The sequence below is a fragment of the Vipera berus genome, assembly GCF_964194415.1.
Source record: "Vipera berus genome assembly, chromosome: 1".
In the NCBI taxonomy this organism is placed as follows: Eukaryota; Metazoa; Chordata; class Lepidosauria; order Squamata; family Viperidae; genus Vipera; species Vipera berus.
Window position 1 is genome coordinate 67281771 of NC_138202.1, and position 21437 is coordinate 67303207.

The following is a 21437-nucleotide window of genomic DNA, read 5'->3' on the forward strand; positions in this document are numbered from 1 at the left end:
GCTACCAGCACGCCGCGGCCCCGAGGGACTCCAACCGCCTCTCGCCTCTTGGACGCCTCTGGGAGTGTATCGAAAGGCGGCCGTCGTGGGACCGCGCGGCTGGATCTTGTCCTCCGCGGCTGGCTTCGAGAGCTGGATTATACCCGACTACCCTTTCTCTCCGGAGTTTGGGGCGTGTTCGGAAAGGAGAGCCGCTGCACGGGGCGACCCGCGGGCGACGACTTTAGGGCCGAGGCCAGAGACGCATCCCTGCGCCCCCCCCCCGAGGAATATAAGGCGAGGCCGCCAGGTCCGGCTCAACCAAGCCCCGCAGAAGAAGGTGGACGCCGCAAACCCCCCCGCCAGCACCACCCGAGAAGGATGGCCGCCTTGCGTCTCCTGGGCTTGGCGCTGGCTCTGGCGCTCCCGCTGCAGGTAACGGCCCGGCTCGCGGCGAGGCCGGCGGGCGCGAAGGCTCGGCCGACGGGGGGGAAAAGCTCTGACCGGGCTATTTTGTGTCTCTCTCTCCCTCTTTGTGCAGCGGGTCTGCGGCTCCGGCGTCTTCCAGCTGGAGCTGCGCGAGTTCGTCAACGGGCAGGGTTTCCTGGCCAGCGGAGAGCCGTGCGCGGCCGGCTGCAGGACCTTCTTTCGGGTTTGCTTGAAGCACTTTCAGGCGGTTATCTCCCCGGGCGCGTGTACCTTCGGGAGCCTCACCACCCCGGTGCTGGGAACCAACTCTTTCGCCATCCGAGAGACGGAGGGCTTCGGCAGTCCCATCAAGTTGCCGTTTAACTTTACCTGGCCGGTGAGAGAGCTCACCTCCGAGAGACCTGGACGGGGGAGGAGGAGGAGGATGAGGAGGAGGAGGGAGCAGCCAAAGGGGAGGGCGCAGCTCGGCTGGCCGAGAGGCATAGGCGCGTCCGCAGTGCTTCTTGCCTTCGCTCCGCGTCCTGCCAAAAGCTGCGGTCGCATGCGGCCGTTGCAAAAAGCATTTAGAAATGCTTGGGTTGTTTTAAGTCGAGCGAAATGTAAAAATGGGAATGGCGTTCGCAGCACGCATCCCGGAGCTGTGGAGGGATAGCTAGAGAAAGACGATCTGCCGTTAGAGGAGTTGCAAGTCGTTAAGCGGTTGTTGGGTTCCCGAAGCCCTACAGCCCCTTTCCGATCCTCTCCATTCGCCGCTTTCTCTCACTGCTTCTTTTCGTCCAACAGGGAACTTTCTCCTTGATTATTGAAGCCTGGCATGCTCCTGAAGGTTATCATCCAACAGGTGAATACCCCGTCATGTCTCTAGGCGGGCGCTAGGGGGAGGCCGTGTGCTGCCTTACTTTACTGTCCGTTTAAAATAACTCCCACAAAATAGTTAAATCTTTTGGTATTATTCCAAAAAAGCTGTTACCAAAGTTAAATAAATAAATCTGAGCGCAGGTAGAATTTTAGGATATCGCTTTGGTGCTTGCTTTAGTTTGCAAGCCAGAGCTGTGTTCCCTATGTCTTGGTCAGTTTTGCTTTGATTTTTGTCCTTGACTTAATCTCCACACAATTGTGTTTCCTCCCGTTTATTTTTGGCGTGGGAAAGAAAGGAGCTCTTTGGTGAGAAAACGACAAGGCTGCCAAGAAGTCCTGACTGCCTTTTCCTGTATTTTACACCTTTTTCAAATTCCGCCCTTTGGAAAAGAAATAATGGCTTTGGGATGTTTTTCTGACATAAAGGAAAAGGATATTTCAACAGCACCACAAGCTCTTATTTTGAAAGCGTCTCCAAGAGAAGTGGATACTAATGGCAATTTAAAATACTGGCTTTATATATATATATAAAAGAACACTCTATTCCTTTCTATAAAATAACTGCAACCAGGAATTTTATACATTTTTGTGTGAACAAGAAATGTTATTTGCTTGAATGATAAGGAGTTTCCCCACCCTTGGAATTTAATCACAATGATAGCATTTTCCCACAACTCCCAGGGATAAACTGGTCGATTCTTTTTATTTGGAAATCACAAGGACTGGATTACCAGGATTTGAGACTCTTTAAATTATATTAGATATGCCATTTGGAAAATGTTTTTAAAATGAACCTGAAGGCATCAACTGATGGAGCATGTTGTATAAAATCTGAGTGAAAGTAGGGGAGTGTTACAGATGACCCTGGAGAAGGCATGCGAAATGAAGTACAATTAGGAAATAGTTTTAATAAATTAAAACTGTGTGTTAGCAGAGACCTTTGTCAGGATGATGTAATATGACTAAGACTGTCCCACCATGTGTTGTTCATCAAGGGAAAGGACAAAAGGAATTGTAGCCAACATGGGTTTGCATTGGCATTGCTAATGGCAGCTCACTGTCTTCTGTTGCCTGAGGAAGGATGCAGGGCAAGCTAGATTTCAACACTGCTTCACACACCACCTTCCCAGCTCTTGAAGCATGCACTCTCTTTTAATGGCAGAGCAGCTCTACTGCACCTAAGCAGTAAAACTGCTCAGGAGCCATTGGGTGCCTTATGGGGGAATTCTGGAGGGAAATGTTACTTGTTACTGGAAGAGTTGCTATAACTAACTTCGACAGGTAGAAGTTAACTGAGAGAAGCAACTCTCAGCGTGGAGAATGTAGGGATAATTTCCTCCTGTATGGCTGCCTGTAATGCAGTTGGTAAAGATACTCCTGGTCGGATGTCCTTCTAGGAATCTGTGTGGGAGAAGTGCCGAGGAGTTTGGAACAATTGTACGAGTGAAAGTGGAAAACTGGTGGAAAGCGGCGTCTATTGGAAGGGTTACCTATGGTTACCTATAGATGAAAACTGTACAAAGGCTTTAACCCCGCGATATCCTTCGCAGGCTCCGAAACCCCAGCTCGGAAATGGCTCATCAGCCAAATGGCGATCCAGCGCTCGCTGGCCGTGGGCGAGGACTGGTCCCAAGACGAGCAGAGCAACCAGCGCGCCAAGCTCAGCTACTCCTACCGAGTGATCTGCAACGAGCACTACTACGGAGACAACTGCTCTCGTATCTGCAGGAGTCGGGACGACCACTTCGGACACTACATTTGCCAACCTGACGGCAGCTTCGTCTGCAAGGCGGGCTGGACTGGAAACTACTGTACGGAGGGTGAGTAACTTTCCGCTCCCCAGTTCGGGGATGAGTAGTAGGCGGGAAGAGCCAGGCGAGGAGAAAGAGCTCCCCCTGGTGTTTGCGCGCGTCTATAACGCCAGCGGCGCGTGCAGAGGGCGAAGGGAGAGGGAAAGCTCGGCCCGCTTTGCTGTTGGTCGCGAGGGAAGCGCGCGCGGGAGTGACTTTCCCTCTGCCTGTAACGGAGGCTCGAAGGATGTCTGTGGAGATTCTCGGTCATCCGGGGCATAGTTGCCTCAAAGGTGCTTTTTCAAAAGGCAACTGGACTGGTGTTTTTTTTTTCCCTTGAGGAAGAAGAAAACGTTTCCCTCCCCATCCAAGAAGCTTCATCAGTTGTGGTGGTGAGGGATGGAAGGGTAGATACTGACCAAATTCTTAGGTACTGGAAGGACAGTACCTATCCCTCCATCTATGGTTTAAATGCTGAGTTTAAAATATAAGTCTGTTGTCTAAGTGCTACTGCTGTTGCTATCCCCCACCTTCACAACTGATGAAGTTTTTTGGATGAGAAGCGAGAAACATTTTTTTTCCACCTCAAGGGAAAAAACAAGTCCTGCTGCCTTTTGAAGAAGCCCCTTTGAGAGACTCAAAGGAGTTTCATTGGGGATACAGAGGTAGAAGTAAATGGATTCGGATTCAGTCATGTAGGATGTTCCGTTGTGCTGCAGTTAAGACGGTTGATATTTGCTACAGAAAGATATGTAAGGTGTTTCTAAATTTCCCAACCAAGAGCACAGCTTTACGATAGGAAAAGATGAGCAGTTGTACTTTTGGGCATTTTCTCTTTAATTGCTAAATGCATTTAGATTTAGAGCTAAAGTCTAAGTGAGCAGTCCTGTTCTCACCAGTCCTCTAAAGCTAGAGGCTGTTGCTGAAATATTACAGTTTACAACCAGGTTCTACTTAGCTGGGTTGAGGAAATCAAGTCTGTGTTTGTTGTGAAAACAATAAGGTCTCTGCGGGCTGAAGGAAATCTTTATTTACTAGCAATACAGGTGCTGTGTTTTTTGAAGATATATTTACAGAAAAATCAAATGCAGTGTAGGCTTTACAATCTGCATGTAAATATGCAGTTTTATGTAGAACAAATCTGTATGGGGGCTCTGTGGTGTCGGACATAATTTTGAGCACCGTATAGTAATATTCCAGGAACAAAGAAGCTTCTTGGATGAGAAGTGAACTATTTTCAAGGAAAAAAACAAGAAAACCCAGTTGCCTTTTGAGAAGCACCTATGGGACTTCCATTTTAGTGCATATGGGGGGCTGGATACAAATCATAGCTACTGACTTCTCAGAATTGTTATAAAAATGAAAGGTGGGGAAGGACAAATTCTATTTTCACAGGGAAAAGAACAGAATACAGGTTAAATATATTTTGAAATGCATTAAAGTCATCCTTGAATGAAGTTTTGAATATGATTTTTTTTTCCAGCCATCTGTTTAGCTGGGTGTTCAGAGAAAAGTGGATTTTGCAGAAATCCAGGAGAATGCATGTAAGTATTAAACGTGAGCGCTAAGATTCAAGTATAAGCCCCAGTCTTTTTTTCCCCCTTCTACTTTCATTGTTCATAAAATTTTGTCTTTCTTGGGGCTAAATCTTATTGCAGGTGCCTTAAACTTCTCAATTTCTTTCCAGTTGTCGCAGTGGTTGGCGGGGCCGCTATTGTGATGAATGCATTCCTCATGTGGGCTGTCGTCATGGTACATGTACAAAACCAGGGAAGTGCTTATGTGATGAAGGCTGGGGTGGCCTCTTCTGTGATCAAGGTTAGTGGATAAAAGTTATGACAAGTGTTCCTTCTTTCTTCATTTTCTCTATTAACAGTATGCCTTCTAAAAATATTTTGGATGGGATCTAAGTAATGGATGGGATAGAATAGGATAGGATAGGATGGGAACCTAGAGTTTTCCTTGCCCTCCCAACTGTGCCCAGGAAGTGGGGGTCCTGTGAAGCAGATGTGGGGTTGCTGCTGTCTGAAGGGAGGCGAGGAAGGGAAAGTTCCATTATTTGAACAGTTGAGCAAAGCTGTATATAATCCCTTTTCTTTAAAATAGAGATGTTGAGCATTCAGCCTTGACTCTCCTTCTTCTCAAAAAATTCTATTTGAGCTGTATTTACTTAACACCCTTAGCCAGGTTATTAAAAATTCAATAGCTGCATTCATATAACATGTTAATCTTGGTTAGTGTTAATTTTGATGAATATTTTTTGTAGTTTAAAGTGTGGTATGAATGTTGCCCAGAATTTATATTCAAATTAGGAGAACCCAGAGCAGTAGTTAATTCTGTAAGTAGATTAAGTGTGTTGTATGTCCAATTTTTGAACTTAACTGAGTTGTCAACATTTCTGCCAAAATCTTCCATCAAAAGCAACAGACTCAGGACCTATGTTATATAAGAAGAAATAACTTTATACAACAAATGCTGAGGTTATATTTTATTACATGAATTACTAAGGTTCTTTTTAAAAGGACACTTGGCATGATTCTGTGACCTGTTATGTCCTCAGCTGAAAAAAATGTTGCATTTTTTAAGATGATTAATATGTCCTTCCATTCACAATCAAAGTTTTTTTTAAATTCCATTTATATCCCGCCCTTCTCCAAAGACTCAGGGCGGCTTACAACTTAGCAGTAGCCTTCATTCTATGTATATGTCTGCTTATTAGGGCTTTCACACACACCCCAGCGGCATTATTACAAAGTCAGCTTAATTGCCCCCAACAATATTTTTCTACCATGGATAATTTCTTAAAATTTATTTTCATGCCATGGACATAGTCATGGGCTAATTAGCAATTGGAATTTTCTACCAAAGTGTATTCCAAAGTTGAACTGTATTCTTCTAAGGCAGGGGTCGGCAACCTTAACACCCAAAGAGCCACTTGGACCCATTTCCCAGAGAAAAGAGAACACTGGGAGCCACAAAACCCTTTTGACATCTAAAATGAAGATAACACTACATATATCATTTTTTACCTTTATGTTATGTGTAAAAACACTATAGTGTGTTGCATTTATGAAATCAATGAACTGCTATAAAGAAAACAAAATTTTATTTCTGCATGCAACAAAAGCTTTTGGACTCCAAAAAAAAAGATGCTGGGTCGAAAGTTACTTTTAAATAAAATACTCAATATCTATTTGAGTCCTCCTTGTATTTATGAAATAAAAAGCCAGTGCAAACTATAAAATCAACAAATAGAAAAATAGAAAAGAAAAAAATTGCGGGGTGGGGGAAAGAAAAGGACAGGAGAAAGAGGGGAAAAAAACCTTTCTCCTTCATCCCAACAGATAAAAACAGTTTTAGTAGCTTATCTACCATCTTTAAATACAGCATAATTATCCCCATACCTCAACTCTTAATTAAAAAAAATCAAAATATTTCATTAAACGTTCTTTATTCAAAGTCCAGTAAGGACAACCACATATATTCTCTCTCTCTCTCTCTCTCTCTCTCTCTCTCTCTCTCTCTCTCTCTCTCTCTCTCTCTCTCTCTCTCTCTCTCTCTCTCTCTCTCTCCCCCTCCCCTCCCCTCCCCTCCCCTCCCCTTCTCCTGGGTTTCCCAGAAAATGTCCAGGATAACTCGGGGGGGGGGGGTACCTCTCTTGGCGTCCATCGCTCCCCTGAGGTCAGTTCATATCTGCCACAATCAAAATTCCCTCCGGGGGGAGGAAGCAGAACCCAAAGCTCTTTTCTCACTCTCTTTTCCTGGTTGAGTCAGGGGCTGCGTCCCAGGACACGGCTGGGCTCTGTGGCCCACTTGGTGGGACGGGTCAACCCTCCAGCTCTGACCAGTAAGCAGCACAGCCAGGCCCTCTTGGAAGACCCCCAAAGCCACTCAGCCAGGCTCCCTTCAGAGCAAAGACCAGGAGCTGAGCAGAATCAGGAAGAGACACCCTGGGGTCTTACAGAAGACCCAGCCCAGACCCACTTCCCTGCCCTGCCTATCTGGGGACCCCACCACAGCCCCCCTGCAAAGCAGTCTGCAGGATACTCGGGGAGAAGCCCAGCACCAGGCCGTGGGGGGAAGCTAGGCTCTCGGGACCCCCTGCCCCAAGGAGAGGAACCCCCTAACATGCGCTGATCCTTCCAGGTGGCCCTTCTTCCCTCCGGCTCTGGGGCTCCTACAGCGCCTGGCTTCCTCCCCTCCCCCAGCCCTGAGCCAGGCTCCCTGGGAAGCCGCGGGACCCCAGCAAGTGTGGTGAGGATGGGCTGGGGAGGGATCCTTCTGCTCCAATTGGGTCCCCCCTTTTTTCAGAAACAACACCCGAAAGGAAAGGAAGAACGGAGTAAGCTTCCCCCACGGGGGATCCAGCGCTTGTTGCCTACCTCCCTTTTCTGGGCGGGGGTCATCCAGCGGATCCACTGGGCTGGCGAGAGGTCCCTTGAGAGAGCAGCTACTGCTGCCTCCCCTCCTGTCTCCCAGTGGGCTTCAGGGGAAGCGTGGGACTTCGGGGGCAACTCTGAAGGGAGCCCTTAACCCTAAATGAGGCAGACCTCTTTCCTGGGGCCATGGCTTGTGGGAGGGCTGGCCCACTCAGTGGAGGCTCTGGTGGGCCCCTCCCAGTGGGGATCTTGGGGCTACCCCATGCAGCCCAGGAAAGGGACTTCCTGGCAGGGCCAATCAGGAGCCCCGTGAGGGGGCAAGTTGGCATGAGAGAGAGAGAGAGAGAGAGAGAGAGAGAAGGGAAGCTCAAGTGCCTGTCTCTGTCTCTGTCTCTCTCTCTCTCTGCAAATGGCGGAGGATGACTGGGAGCCGCAGGAGAAGGCTGAAAGAGTCGCACGCGGCTCCAGAGCCACAGGTTGCCGACCCGTGTTCTAAGGCAGTGTTTCCCAACCCTGAAAACTTTTAAGATGTGTGGACTTCAACTCCCAGAATTTCCTAGCCAACATGCTAGCAAGGATAATTCTGGAAGTTGAAGTCCACACATCATAAAGTTGCCAGACTTGGGAAACATTGTTCTAAGGCATATCCAAGCTGCCCCTTTGAAGTGTTCCTATTCCATGCTGATGCTGACTGGATTCCAAGCCATCTTAAATATTAACCATTTGGGAACTGGGTGAGAAAAAAGAAGCGCACTCCAGCATTTCAGTGGTGCTATCAACGTTGTGACAATGGATGTCGCTCTGACAACTGAGAATCAGCAGCCATTTTTGCTTTTGCTTCTAAAGTGCCTTTTCTATTCTTTTAGAGTTCAGATATAGAAGGGGGGTGGGATGAATGCTTGAGGATTTAGCTAGCCATAACAATGTAGAAGTGTGAGAACCCAAGGACATGGTCTGATAAGATTTTGGTGGGCTGAGAGGCTGGTGAGAAAAGCCCACATCTTGTGTTAATTGGGGAATGTGATTTATGACAGCATTTGTGGGATAGGAATTGCAGCTTCTCACTTTGTATCTGGGGGGAGGGAATCTCAGTTTTGGGTTCAACTATGTAAGTGCCAATATTTTATTTCCGAATAAAATGTTCTTTAAGGAAGAATTTTTGCCTTTAAGTTCTTTTATTGGTTTCATCTATCAGAACTATGACAGGTGCATTGTTTAACATAGTCTCGCAGAAAGTAGATAGCTCAGAAAAAATATATACATATATATGTATGCATGTTAAATTTTGAAACAATGATCCTCTGCATATCAGGCAAAGGTTATAACCACTAGACTATTGAACCACCATTGCTAACAGGAGTCTTAGCCGAGGTTAGAGAGCTGCAGGGCAGTGACCATAAACTCATGTGAAAGGGATATTCCTGCCACAACATGCAATAATCAAAGCACAAGGGATTGCCTAGAAGGAAGTGAAGTGCAGTAGACAATGCTTGAGCTGGCAAAAAAATGGAGAACAATACTTTTTAACATGGAACAAGAAAACACACTGGCAGAAGTTGAGAATGATGTCATCCTCCAAAAATGATTGGAGGGCATTTCTATTCATGATGGCACAATTTAATGGTGCAGGTATGCCTCTAGTCTTCATTCAAGTTAATATACTCATTCTGACAAATTCTAAAGCAAGTTTGATGAGGTAGACTTTTTTCTCTCAGAAAAAACGCTGCTGTAAGTCCCAGAAATTTCCTTCCTTTCTCACAGCTGGAATTTAATTCCACTGCTTTTTCTTCTAAGTATTTGGGCTGAGTTCTCTCTGCTAGACTTCCTTTAACTTCAGATCCCATCCTTCCAATTATTCTGATACTGACAAGGACAATCTCAGTTCCTTGGCTTTCCAAACTTTTTTTTTTTTTGCAATGATCAATCTGTACGGGTCTTAAATGTTCTCTGTCACCTTCTTTAATTCAGTTTGCCCTCTGAATCAGATCGACCTGTACAATAATGCTGTTTATTATTCCTAGTATCTGACCATTATATCTGTAGTAAGCAATTAACATTCAAATACCACTAATTTTCTTGGACATCTTTCCGAAGACTGAAAAAAGTTCTGCTTGCATGACCACCATCCTAGAACAGATAATTTAAAGATTGTCTGAACTCTGAATTTGAGAGAAAATAAAGTGAATTGACCAAGCTATTATTTGTACTAAAGATTTGTTTGAGAGTAATTTATAGTATGATTTTCAGGGATGAGCAACATGTGATTAAATAGCACTTGTAATTTGCTTGTCCTAAAGACAAGGATTGTCCCTTGTCCAATCTTTCTGAACTACCTGGAAATATACCTGGAGAAAAATTATCAAGGAAAGTTTGTTCCTGATAGTATGTATGACCTGATAGGGTGATTTTTATGAGACAGATATTGTTGGGATTTGAGAGCCAGTATGGTGGCATAACTAAGGTGTTGGAGTAGAAGTAGAGAGGTTCTAACTCTCCTTCAGGCATAGAAGCTAAGGTGGTCACCTTAGAACAGTAATTCCTTCTGGGTTCTAATAAACATCAGGCTTATGTGAGAAGTGACTGGGGGGAAAAACCCACCTCGTTGCATCATGCATTGACAGCTTTATGTGACTTAAGTGACTTACACTATGAAAAATAAGCAGATGTTGCAACCAATCAGACAACACTGAGAAGAAAATACTAATAGTATTTTTTTAAATAAAATCTTTAAATTCCAATATTGCAAATCAGTTAAGATATACCAGAAGTAGTGTGTTTATAGTGTTTATATAGTTTTTCCAGTTTAGGTTAGTTTTCAGAATTAAATCATCCCTGGAGCTACCTAAACATTTATTCCCGATATGTTGGCTTTGACTGACCCCCTCTATTGTTAAGATTTGCTCCAGCAGATGGACTTCTGCTTGTCTGCTTTCATTACTAAAGGCACCGTACAGGTGCCATCTCACCTTGGATATACTAATTTCTTCTTGTCTATTTCCTTGTCTCTTTATCTATTGGGATTAGATCTAGGGCAAAAATAAAGACTTCAAACTAAGCTGTTCCTTGTGCTTGCTTGCTTGCTTGCTTTATTTACTTACTTACCTACTCCTGGAAAGTGCTTATATTTGTTGTCAAGGACAAGAGTAAAAATAATTGAAGTAATAACCTTAGACAAGTTTGTTTATTTTAGGAATTTTCTGAAATCCCAGTAAGGGATATATAGCTAAGCAAAAAACCATCAGGCAAATGCATTTTGGCCCAACTCATTATGTCTTGCTGTGTTTTTCATGTTTCTTCTTTGGAGTGTCTTATCTGTCTCATTGACTGATAGTTTTCTTCTGTGTTTTGTTTCTTGTTAGATCTGAATTATTGTACCCATCACAAACCTTGCAAAAACGGAGCCACTTGCATGAACACCGGTCAAGGAAGCTATACCTGCTCTTGCCAAGAAGGGTTCACTGGCAAGGACTGTGAAAGGAATATCAGTGAATGTGATAGCAGCCCCTGCAAAAATGGGGGTAGTTGCACAGTAAGGACAAATTATATGCTAATACGTAATTTATGAAAGTAAAATTGCATTATTATTTTATCCAGTTCCTTTTTCAAGGATTGCAGGATTGCACACGTGAAGTTATATTAATATGTATTCATAACAATATATTGTCAAATTGACATAGCCCCCACAGCCACTGTGCTTGCCCAATTCACTCACACAACTCCATTAATGTCTTCATCTTCTGGCTGCCAAGGATCTTCCAGAGCTGTATGGAATATTCTCCATTTTGCAGAACTGGGTAGTGGCAGAGCACAGTTGTCACTTTCACTAATGCTTTCCACATTTTCTTCATTTCCTCACCCTTTTTTGATTTGCATCAAGGGAAAATATTGCCATTGTGCAGATAGTTCCAAGATGATTTCTGGAAGGAGGAATATTCCAGAAGCCAGGAGACAGGATAAAATAGGAGTCCCTCCAACAGCCATTGCTTACCCCAAAGCTTCACACCAGAGACTAAGTGATGTGAACTATCTTGGAGTTTCTTCCTAATTACTGGAGAAGGGGAAAAAGGCAAAGAAATATTGTGGCCTGCAAAAAGTGTTGCAAATATAAATGATGCAAAAATGGGGGCATTCTTGCTGTATTACAGAAAGCCTTGGGAGCTGTACACACAAACTCCACAGTTCCTATTATAAGTATTTTCCTGGCACTGGGGAAGGTGCTACTAAATAACAATAACTGTCTCTCTTTGTGTGCCTCCTTCAGTCTACATGGGACCTTTCATATTTTGTGTTGGTTATATTTTAGTCCGATTTTATTTTGCTAGTTTGCAGTTGTTGTTTTTTTTAAAACTTGAACAATTCCTGCATATATTATGATTCTGCTGTGTAGCTTAGTAATAACTGGGGGAATAGTGACATCCCAATGTCTGAAGGATGTTATGTCCAATAATTTGTCTTTGAAAAGACAGTAGAGTGTCTAATTTAATATTCTTACAGCAGTATTCATTTAGAATATTAAATATTAGCTAAATGTATAATCTACAGCAATGGTCAAGTGTAAATTGAGCATAAAAACATTTCCTGCATTGATAAGAATTTAGTGTTAAGTACTTTCATGTAACTTTAAAATATCATTTTTTCTGATTTACAGAAACTTAGAATTTTTACCTTTACATTCACAGCAGAGGGTTTGCACACCATATAATGGTCCCTTCATCTAATCACAATCAAATGTTAATATAGATAAAATACAATCAATTATTTGTCATAGGATTATGTGTGAATCAATGGAGTCATTAAAACTGATTTCTGGATCTCCATAAGTACATCATTGTTAGGCAGTTATTTGTATATTAATTATTTTAAACTGTTAGATGTGCCCATGTAACCTACCTTCATCTATCTGGGTTGGCTTTGACTTAAATGCAAAAATAGCTGTAATCTGAAAACTGCTGTTTCATGGAACTAAATTTTATATATTGTTTGCTTACTCCTATAGGATTTAGGAAACAAATACAAATGTACATGTCTCCCAGGATATGATGGTATTAACTGTGAGCATACTACCTTGACTTGTCTTGACTCTCCATGTTTTAATGGTGGAACATGCCTGGAAAAAGAAAAAGGAACCAGCTATGCATGCCTTTGCCCCATGGGATTTACAGGATCCAACTGTGAGAAAAAAGAAGACAGGTGCACCAACAATCCTTGTGCTAATGGTAAGCCATAAGAAGAGGAGTTAGTTTTTGAGGATGGGCTTGAAAGAGATTCTGGTTTCATTTCTTGCCTGCCAGTTTCATTCTCCTATTTTCATTTCTTAATGAATTTTCTAGGTTGACAAAATGCTAATCCTTGCCTTCCATGGATGTTTTTCAGATATTTTTAATTAACAAATAATTAACGGGTAAAGGAGTGGTTTGTAACTTTTCTTGTGTGTGTGTGTGTGTGTGTGTATATATATGTATAATATATATATATATATGTATAATATATTATATATATATATATATATATATATATATATATATATATATATATATATATATATATATATATATATATATATATATATATATATATATATATATATATATATATATATAATATTATACACACACACATATATACATATATATACATATACATATATATACATATGCAAGAAAAGTTACAAACCACTCCTTTACCCGTTAATTATACACACACACACACACACATATATATAGACACACACACATATACACACACATATATATACATATACATATATATATATATACATACACACACATACATATATATATACATACATACATACATACATATAATATATATATATATATATATATATATATATATATATATATATATATATATATATATATATATATATATATATATATATATATATATATATATATATATATATATATATATATATATATATATATATATATATATATATATATATATATATATATATATATATATATATATATATATAAAAGGTAAAGGTTCCCCCGCACATGCATGCTAGTCGTTTCCGACTCTAGGGGCCGGTGCTCATCTCCATTTGAAAGCCGAAGAGCCAGCGCTTGTCCGAGGACGTCTCCGTGGTCATGTGGCCAGCATGACTAAACGCCAAAGGCGCACAGAACGCTGTTACCTTCCCACCATAGTGGTCCCTATTTTTCTACTTGCATTTTTACGTTCTTTCGAACTGCTAGGTTGGCAGAAGCAGGGACGAGTAACAGGCGCTCACTCTGTTACGCGGCACTCGGGATTCGACCCGCCAAACTGCCGACCTTCTGATCAATAAGCTCAGCATCCTAACCCACTGAGCCACCGCGTCCCATATATGTTCATCCTTAATTCTACCCTCACTGAAGAACTTCAAGGAAAAACGGTCTAAAACATCCCTCAACTTTGTATTCTATCATAGATCTGCCACTTATCCTATTTTCTACTCAACTAAGTTTGAACTCTCTCCAAAGTCCTTATGCAATGTTTTTACATCTTGTGAGAGCCTTTGTTCACTTTAATTGTGTAGTATAAGAAGCAGGTTCAGGAACAGATTAGTGAAACCAAGACTATATACAGGACACCAAAATGCATCATAGAAGCAAATCTGTAGGACCAAATTATATGTGCACTGATCTTTTCAAGATTTTGATTTAAAAGGCAGAGGGGAGAAGACCTGGAACAGAAAGGGGATTCTGGTTTGTTTTAAATAAAACTTTGTTTCAAAGTTGAGTAATCTAGCTTGGTGTTAATTTGTAGCTGGACATTCCTACTCTTTGCACTGTTGTAATCATTGCAATGCTTTATGAGCACTAAACAGGCTTTTTCCCCTTCTGTAGGTGGGCAGTGTTTTGTAATGGGCCAACAGCATGTATGTCGCTGCCGTCCAGGCTTCTCTGGTCAGACATGTGAGATATACATCAGCAGATGCTCAAGAAATCCCTGTTCCCATGGAGGATCATGTCAAGATCTTGATGCTACCCATGATTACAAATGTACTTGCTTGCCAGGCTTCACTGGCAGAAATTGTGAAATTAGAACTAGAGATGGTTGTTCTTCTGGACCATGCCAAAATGGGGGGACGTGCTACAGTGGGCTTTACACAAAAAGCTTTGCTTGCCACTGTCCCTCTGACTTCCAGGGCATCCACTGTGAATTTGCAGTGAATCCTGTGACGAGCATCATTTTACCGCTTCCTAAGACAGTTCCCTGGGTGGCTATATCCATGGGAGTTGGGTTAGTAGCTCTCCTCATCTTGTGCTGCATGATAGCCATAGTTATCCGACAGATGCAGAGACACCCAGAGCAAAATTCAGAAATGATGAACAACGTGTCTGACTTCCAAAAGGAAAATCTCATCCCAGCTTCTCAGCTTAAAAACACCAATAAAAATAAAGACCTTGAAATTGATTGCGTACTGGAGAAATCAAACTACAAACTTAAAAACCATACATTGGATTATAACCTGGTGAAGGAGCTGACAAATAGAGGAGCTCAGGAAGATAAATACCATAAAAGTGAAAAATGTATAGGAGAGAAATCACCCTTCTGGCTATGCAGGTATGAAATTTCCCTTTAGAAGATGAATTTATTTGCATTGTTGAAACTATGAAGAATAAAGGTTGTGTTTTAGTATAAAATTCTCCGAAAGAAGCAAATGAGTCTGAAAATATAGATGAAAATGACGTGATATTTTTAATTTTTTGTATACTAATTAGTATACATTCATTATTACAAGAAAATTACCGGTAATTGGTGAAGTTTTGAAAATACTTTATTATTCTAATTAGAACAAGAAATAATTCCAACATAAGAAAATATTCTATATAAATTTGAATCCTATATATTGGTTTTTAAATACCCTTTTATTGGTATTTTTTTCTATACCCTCCTCCCATCTTTGTTTAAGCTGGCATAAAGGCATTACTATACTGTAGCCCATCTTAGATTGGATATGATACTGCTGTGAATAGGAATTCATTAATTCCCCGGATCATAGCAGAACTAGAATAAAATAAAGGATGATGTATTCATTTCACAAAAACACTCCCCTCCCTGTCCTTCAGTGCAAATAAATGGCTGGACTTGATTTTATGATAGTTTTTATGTTCACAAAGTGAGTCATTTGGTCATTCAGTAAATCATGTGATTATTAAGCGAATCATGTGGTCATTTAGTGAATCCAGTATATCCACTGGGTATTTTTTGCTATTTTCTGCTGAAAAATGGCAAAACACATTGCAAATCTAAGTCACATGACATGGGATCTTGTATTGGTCATAAGTATGACCTGAGTGCCAAGCGCCCAAAAGTACAGTGATCACTTTGCACGGCAATTGTAACTTTGAGGATGGGGTGTAAGTAGCTTTTCTGAAGTCATTAAGCCAACTACCGTAAGTCAAGGACTACTCATACTGAAAACAAATTTGGTGAAATTCTATCCTCTTTTTAACACTGAAGTGAGATTAATCTATTTTTCAGAGTAATAACATGAACAATCAGAACTGTTATCTCCAGTTTTTCTTACTAGTGTGCTAGGCCTCATCATTTTGATGATCTGCAAGTTTAAACAGAAGTTTTCCATATTACAAGAGTTCCTGAAATCTATATTCTCTGTCATTAGTCCTTCAACAGATTTCTATAATTTGAGCCAGGCTACAGTATATCACATGTTTACACCGCTGTTTTGGTTTTTTTTAAAAAAAAATGCAGTTCCTTTCAATTAGTTTTTTGCAATCACTGTTTTGGGTATGAAAGGTAAACTCAAGGACATTCACTGATGAGTAGCTACTCCTTATTCTAATTGATCTTGTGTTTTGAAAAGAGAAACAAGTTTTAGTTTTTCTCAAGTGTGTCCAAGTTCACAGCTATTGATTTGTCAAATATAATGTGATGGGATATGTGTGTGTTGATAGAAACCATAAGTACCATTATTTTCCACTGTACAGACATGAAAAAGTATAAACCTAGAATGTGCGGGGAACTGGTTGCTCTTATTATCTGCTGTCTCTCATGCCAGTGCCTTTTTTCTTTCAACCACAACTTTCCTACAATATCCTTTTTCACATCTTGCAATATAAAGCTTTGACATTGGTTCTGAATTTTCACCTTGTATTTTATCTTATTTTCAACAGTGAAAAGCCAGAATGTAGAATATCAGCAATATGTTCTCCAAGGGATTCAATGTACCAGTCTGTTTTTGTAATAACAGAAGAGCGGAATGAATGTATTATAGCTACAGAGGTATGTATATTGCCTACAGAAATGTGATCTTTGCTCTGAATAATGTTCAGTAATGTGACATTCAGAAAGAAAGGAGAGCAATGCAACTTGGTATTTTCAACAGACAGGCATATACATGTGACAAACTACATAGAATGTTACAAAAAGTAGAATTTTAAAAATATTGCTTATGATCACCCCAATAATCTATTCAATGAAATATTAAATTCAAATTCTGTGATCATAGAATAATTTTTTCACATTCCTCGGTAATCCATGAAAAATTGGAAATACTAATTGGGAGATCTTAAGAATGGCAAGGGATGTGACCCAAGTGGGCCAGAGCAGAAAGAGGAAATTGGGGAAAATCAGGAAATCTTTTTTTTTTTTATTGAAAAGTTTTAAAAATACAGTTTTCCTTTAAGAAACCCCCTTCCCCCTCCCTCCTCCCTCCCTACCTCCCCCCTTCCCCCCCCTCCCCCCCTCCCTCCTCCCCCCCACCTCCCCCCAACCCCCCTCCCCCCCCCCGGACTTCCCAGAGCTAAATACAAGGTATATATATATAAAAAAGCAATCATAAACAACCATATACTAACAACTATAAATTCTAAAATCCATCACTCTCTAACTTATATAGGATCAAACAAAACTTAGCATTATTAAATATATATAGAAGACAAAATAAAAAAAGAAAAAAGAAAACGAAAGAAGACTTATTCAAATGCTAGATAAAACTTCTTGACCCTATACTTATTCTGGATAAACTCAATCCATTTTCTCCATTCCATAATATAATGTTCTTGCGAGTAATCTTTCAATACTAATTGGGAGATCTTAAGAATGGCAAGGGATGTGACCCAAGTGGGCCAGAGCAGAAAGAGGAAATTGGGGAAAATCAGGAAATCTTGTGTGAGCAGAACTAACTTTCTGTTACACAACACCATCTTTGAATCTAAGGTTATAAAGCAGAGCATAGGTAGTAAGGACACAAGAATTCAACAAATTAAAGTGCGGACTATGTAAGAGTTAAATTGAGAGTTACACGGGTAAAGGTTGAACTTACAAATCATAAAGACCCTCCCCCTGTGACTAAACTAAGTCAACAATTGTTATATATATTATACTTAATTTTACTTTTATATTGGATTAATTGAAATGTCTGTTTGTCTCTCTCCTATGTTTATGGCAGGTATAAGAGTGAAGGCTGCTGTTTGCACCTCAGTTCTAGAATTCTAGAGATGCCACGAAGTGGACATTCCTACTACATTGTTTACAATTCAAAATTGGATTGGACTTAGTTTTTTTTATTATATGCAATTTGCTGCTCTCAGGAGGAGGAGTGGATGAAAGTGGGTGAACTGGACAGACTGTGAATTTAAAAGATGCAATATACCTTTTTACCCCCTGTTTTCTTATTTTGAAGTCTAATAGGAGGAATGTAACTGACTACTTAGCAGGGGAGGCACGAAGATGTCTCTTACTAGCCTTTGAAATGACATGCCAGTTGCTCATGGACAGTTGTATGACTTTCCAGAATTTAAGTCTTGAAAGGTGCCTGTCAGTTTAAAGGCCCTTGACATTATCACAGAGTTAATCAACGGCACTGTGAGAAGAATGAAGAAACGTATTTTTCTATGCAGAAAAGGATTCAGAATAAATGTCACCGTTGGTTTTTTTCTGGATTTGGAAGTGCCTAAAAGCGTGTCTGAGAATCTAGAGAGCCCAAATCAAGACCCATCAGCCTTTTCCCCTCCAGCACCCAAGCAGTATTGTCCGGGAGTGGCCCTCAGCCATTCCTGTTGCTCCTGTATTTAATCCCTTCTTTTCCCCCTCTCCCATTTATTACTTACAGACAACTTAAGGAACATGGCTACTGAACTGGCATTTTGCCTCCTGGGATACTGCTTTGGTGAACTGAGCAGTAACTGGGATTTGTTCTTTTGGTGAATCACAGCGACCTCCCCAGACATACTCCGACCGGAGAGAGAATGATGACTTTTCTCTTTTATAAGAGGAAACTGAAGCCCAGGGCTCCCTGAAAGCCTTATAAGTGCGTTTAAAATCAATCAGCTGTTTTCATGACCTTTGCACTACTAGTCACCATAAACAGAAGTTGTTTTTTTTGTGTTACATGCATAAGGAGAGGTTTGGATTTTCTCTTAGAGATCTCCATCTGGTGCCACCCTTTCAGCTGCAGATAATCTGGAAGATTGCACCATAACTTTTTTTTTACAGGCAGTCAAGTATTTATGATCCTGCCTTTCTATTACTTGCTGCAGAAACTCCCATGCTGATTTAAGTTGATTTTTTTCTAAACACCTGACAAAGACTAAGCTACAAAGGGGACTTTGGTGGTGGTGGTGGTAGAAATCCATTATGTGGTGAAGGGGAATTATAAAGCCCTTAGTTTGCTCTATTTGTTTCTTTCCTCACTTTGCTACAAAGAAAGGAGTATCCTTAAGTTTTTGAATCCAAAGGAGCAGTTCTGAACTGGAAATTCAGAACTGACATAGACTCTGTTGTACATTTACAGCAATAATAATAGACATTTCAGATAGGAAGTGCTGTTCATAGCGATAAACAAGTACTGTGGGAAAGAGAATATGGCGGAAGCAGAGAGAGGAAGCAAATTTTCATTCAAGGAAGTTGGGATCGTGTTTTCTGTGATGGAAGAGCAATGTTCCTGACCTTGAAAATCTCAGGCTGGATTAATCCATCTCCAGCCTTGAACTGTGCAATCAAATTCTTGCTTGGCATGTTCACTACTGACATTTTGGTCTGACCACACAAGGCCATTGTGAAGAGGAGCTTCAGAAATCAATAATATGGTTTATATTAGTGTCTGTCTGTAGTTTATTTTGAAGCCTAGCATTTCAGTAATTTAAAGTAAAAATAAGCACTGAACTTTCTACATTTTGTAACATTATTTTGTATATAATGTATATTTATAATCAGAAACAGAAGTGTAAATATGTTTATTACATATGTCATGTTTTTATGTGATGACAAAGTTTGAATTTTATTTTTTTTTCAAATAATGAAGATACCTTCTTGCTACTGCAAACTTTTAGTGTGGTTTCTTGTGCTATAATTTGGATTCATGACCTTGCAGTGTTTACAGGATCACTCATAGCAAAGTTTGTAAGATAATAGAAATTTATTATTGCTAGTAATTAGTAAATGAACTCAATATGTGATGTGAGTTACAGAACATCCCATTTGATATCAAGTTTAACCTGTAAACATAATATATTAAAAAAAACGAGAATCCCTTACAATATGAATAAAATCTTCCCCTATATAGTTTTTGCTAGAAATAGTAGGGAAAAGTCTCCAAGTCATTAATAAAAACACACTTCAAATTTATATTCTATTAACAAATTCAAGTTTTTAAACTGATTTTCTTGCTTTACTGTAACGAAATCATGTACTTGTGTTAACATCTATTCTAAAATAGATTTAAAACGGGAGCAAGTAGCAGTCATTTTTATAAGAACAAGAAACATAACATAAGATCATTACTTTTTACATTGTTTTCTGCATTGATTCTGTATATCTGGTTGGAGTTTATCTGAGTGTTTCCAGACTGCTGTTTCCACCAACACAAATAGCATATTGGCAGAAATTACAATTCCAGAAGAGTAGCCATATTCATCTGTGACAACAAGAAGGACAAAATCTACAACAGTTATGGCATCTGATTGGTTTTTAGAAAGAGTCACCAGACTCCTGTTTGCCAGGAGACTAGAGATTTTAGTGTTATCATTGCTAGGTTTGCTCTATGGTATCCATTCTACAATATTTGGACATTTATTTTGACAGCAGGAAAGCAACTGAAAACTTTGATTAGTTTGCCATGGCAAAGTTTTGTCAAGCTAAAAAGTTCAAATATCAATCTTAAAATGTGAGTCAGATTTGCTAAGCTTGTTAAAACATTCAGTTCTAAAATTATGGAAGTGAAGAAAGAGAACAAACAACTTCTAAGTTCTATCAGCTTGAACTGCAGCCCATTATCAGGAATATATAGATTTAAGCCCATGGAATTAGTGTAACTAATTTATAAACTGTATTTTTAAGGCAAATTTTCTTGCTTTATCTTTTAATGGCAGCCGTAATAACAAAATTGCAAAGGATCTTTTTAGCTTGCCTTTGTTTTAATTATATGCAATTTTGTTTACCTTTAAAACATTACGCATGTGTGCTTTCCTGTTTAATTCTTTTCTTAAGAAAATCAGTTGAAAATCCTAATCAGTCTCCTTGACAACCATGTGAGGCAAACAATCATCAAGATGGAACTCAGAAATAAATAGAACCCTCCTGTCCCTAAACATTTGTCTTGTAGAACAAATTATGAAAAACCATTGACAAAAAGCAGAGCAGATGCCCCTGATTTGCAGCTTTTTCTTGGCAATGAGAAATAAACTCAACAGATGCTTCTCTTAATTAAACTCATGGATTATACACATGTACAAGCACATAAATGCAGAGTTGTTCTTCAAACAAACAAAAAAAACGACAAACAGGAAAAGAGTCAGGGGAAATCTTCCCACAGCTTCAAAAAGACAGTAGTGGGATTTGAACATGGCTTTGGGATTTCAGGAGGAAGAACGATATGAAACAGTGAATTCTGAAATCTACATGCGCCAAAGCCTGCAAAAATTATTTGTGGGTAGTTATTATAATATTAAACATGTTTTCATGCATAGTTCTACCAAAACACAAAACAAAAGAAGAGCATCACACACATTAAGAACTATATACG

The 21437-nt window shown here is 40.1% G+C and overlaps 1 protein-coding gene across 1 annotated transcript; it reads left to right on the forward strand.

The window, feature by feature from the left end:
• Positions 1 to 273: 273 nt before the first annotated feature.
• On the forward strand, positions 274 to 18759 carry DLL4 (delta like canonical Notch ligand 4). The gene is made up of 11 exons (XM_081314229.1): positions 274 to 414; positions 521 to 784; positions 1192 to 1249; positions 2817 to 3086; positions 4540 to 4600; positions 4744 to 4874; positions 10795 to 10964; positions 12432 to 12651; positions 14293 to 15013; positions 16588 to 16696; positions 17865 to 18759. The coding sequence occupies exons 1-11, from the start codon at positions 361 to 363 to the stop codon at positions 17868 to 17870; spliced, it is 2064 nt and encodes a 687-aa protein (XP_081170355.1). The 5' UTR covers positions 274 to 360; the 3' UTR covers positions 17871 to 18759.
• The last annotated feature ends 2678 nt before the right edge of the window (positions 18760 to 21437 follow it).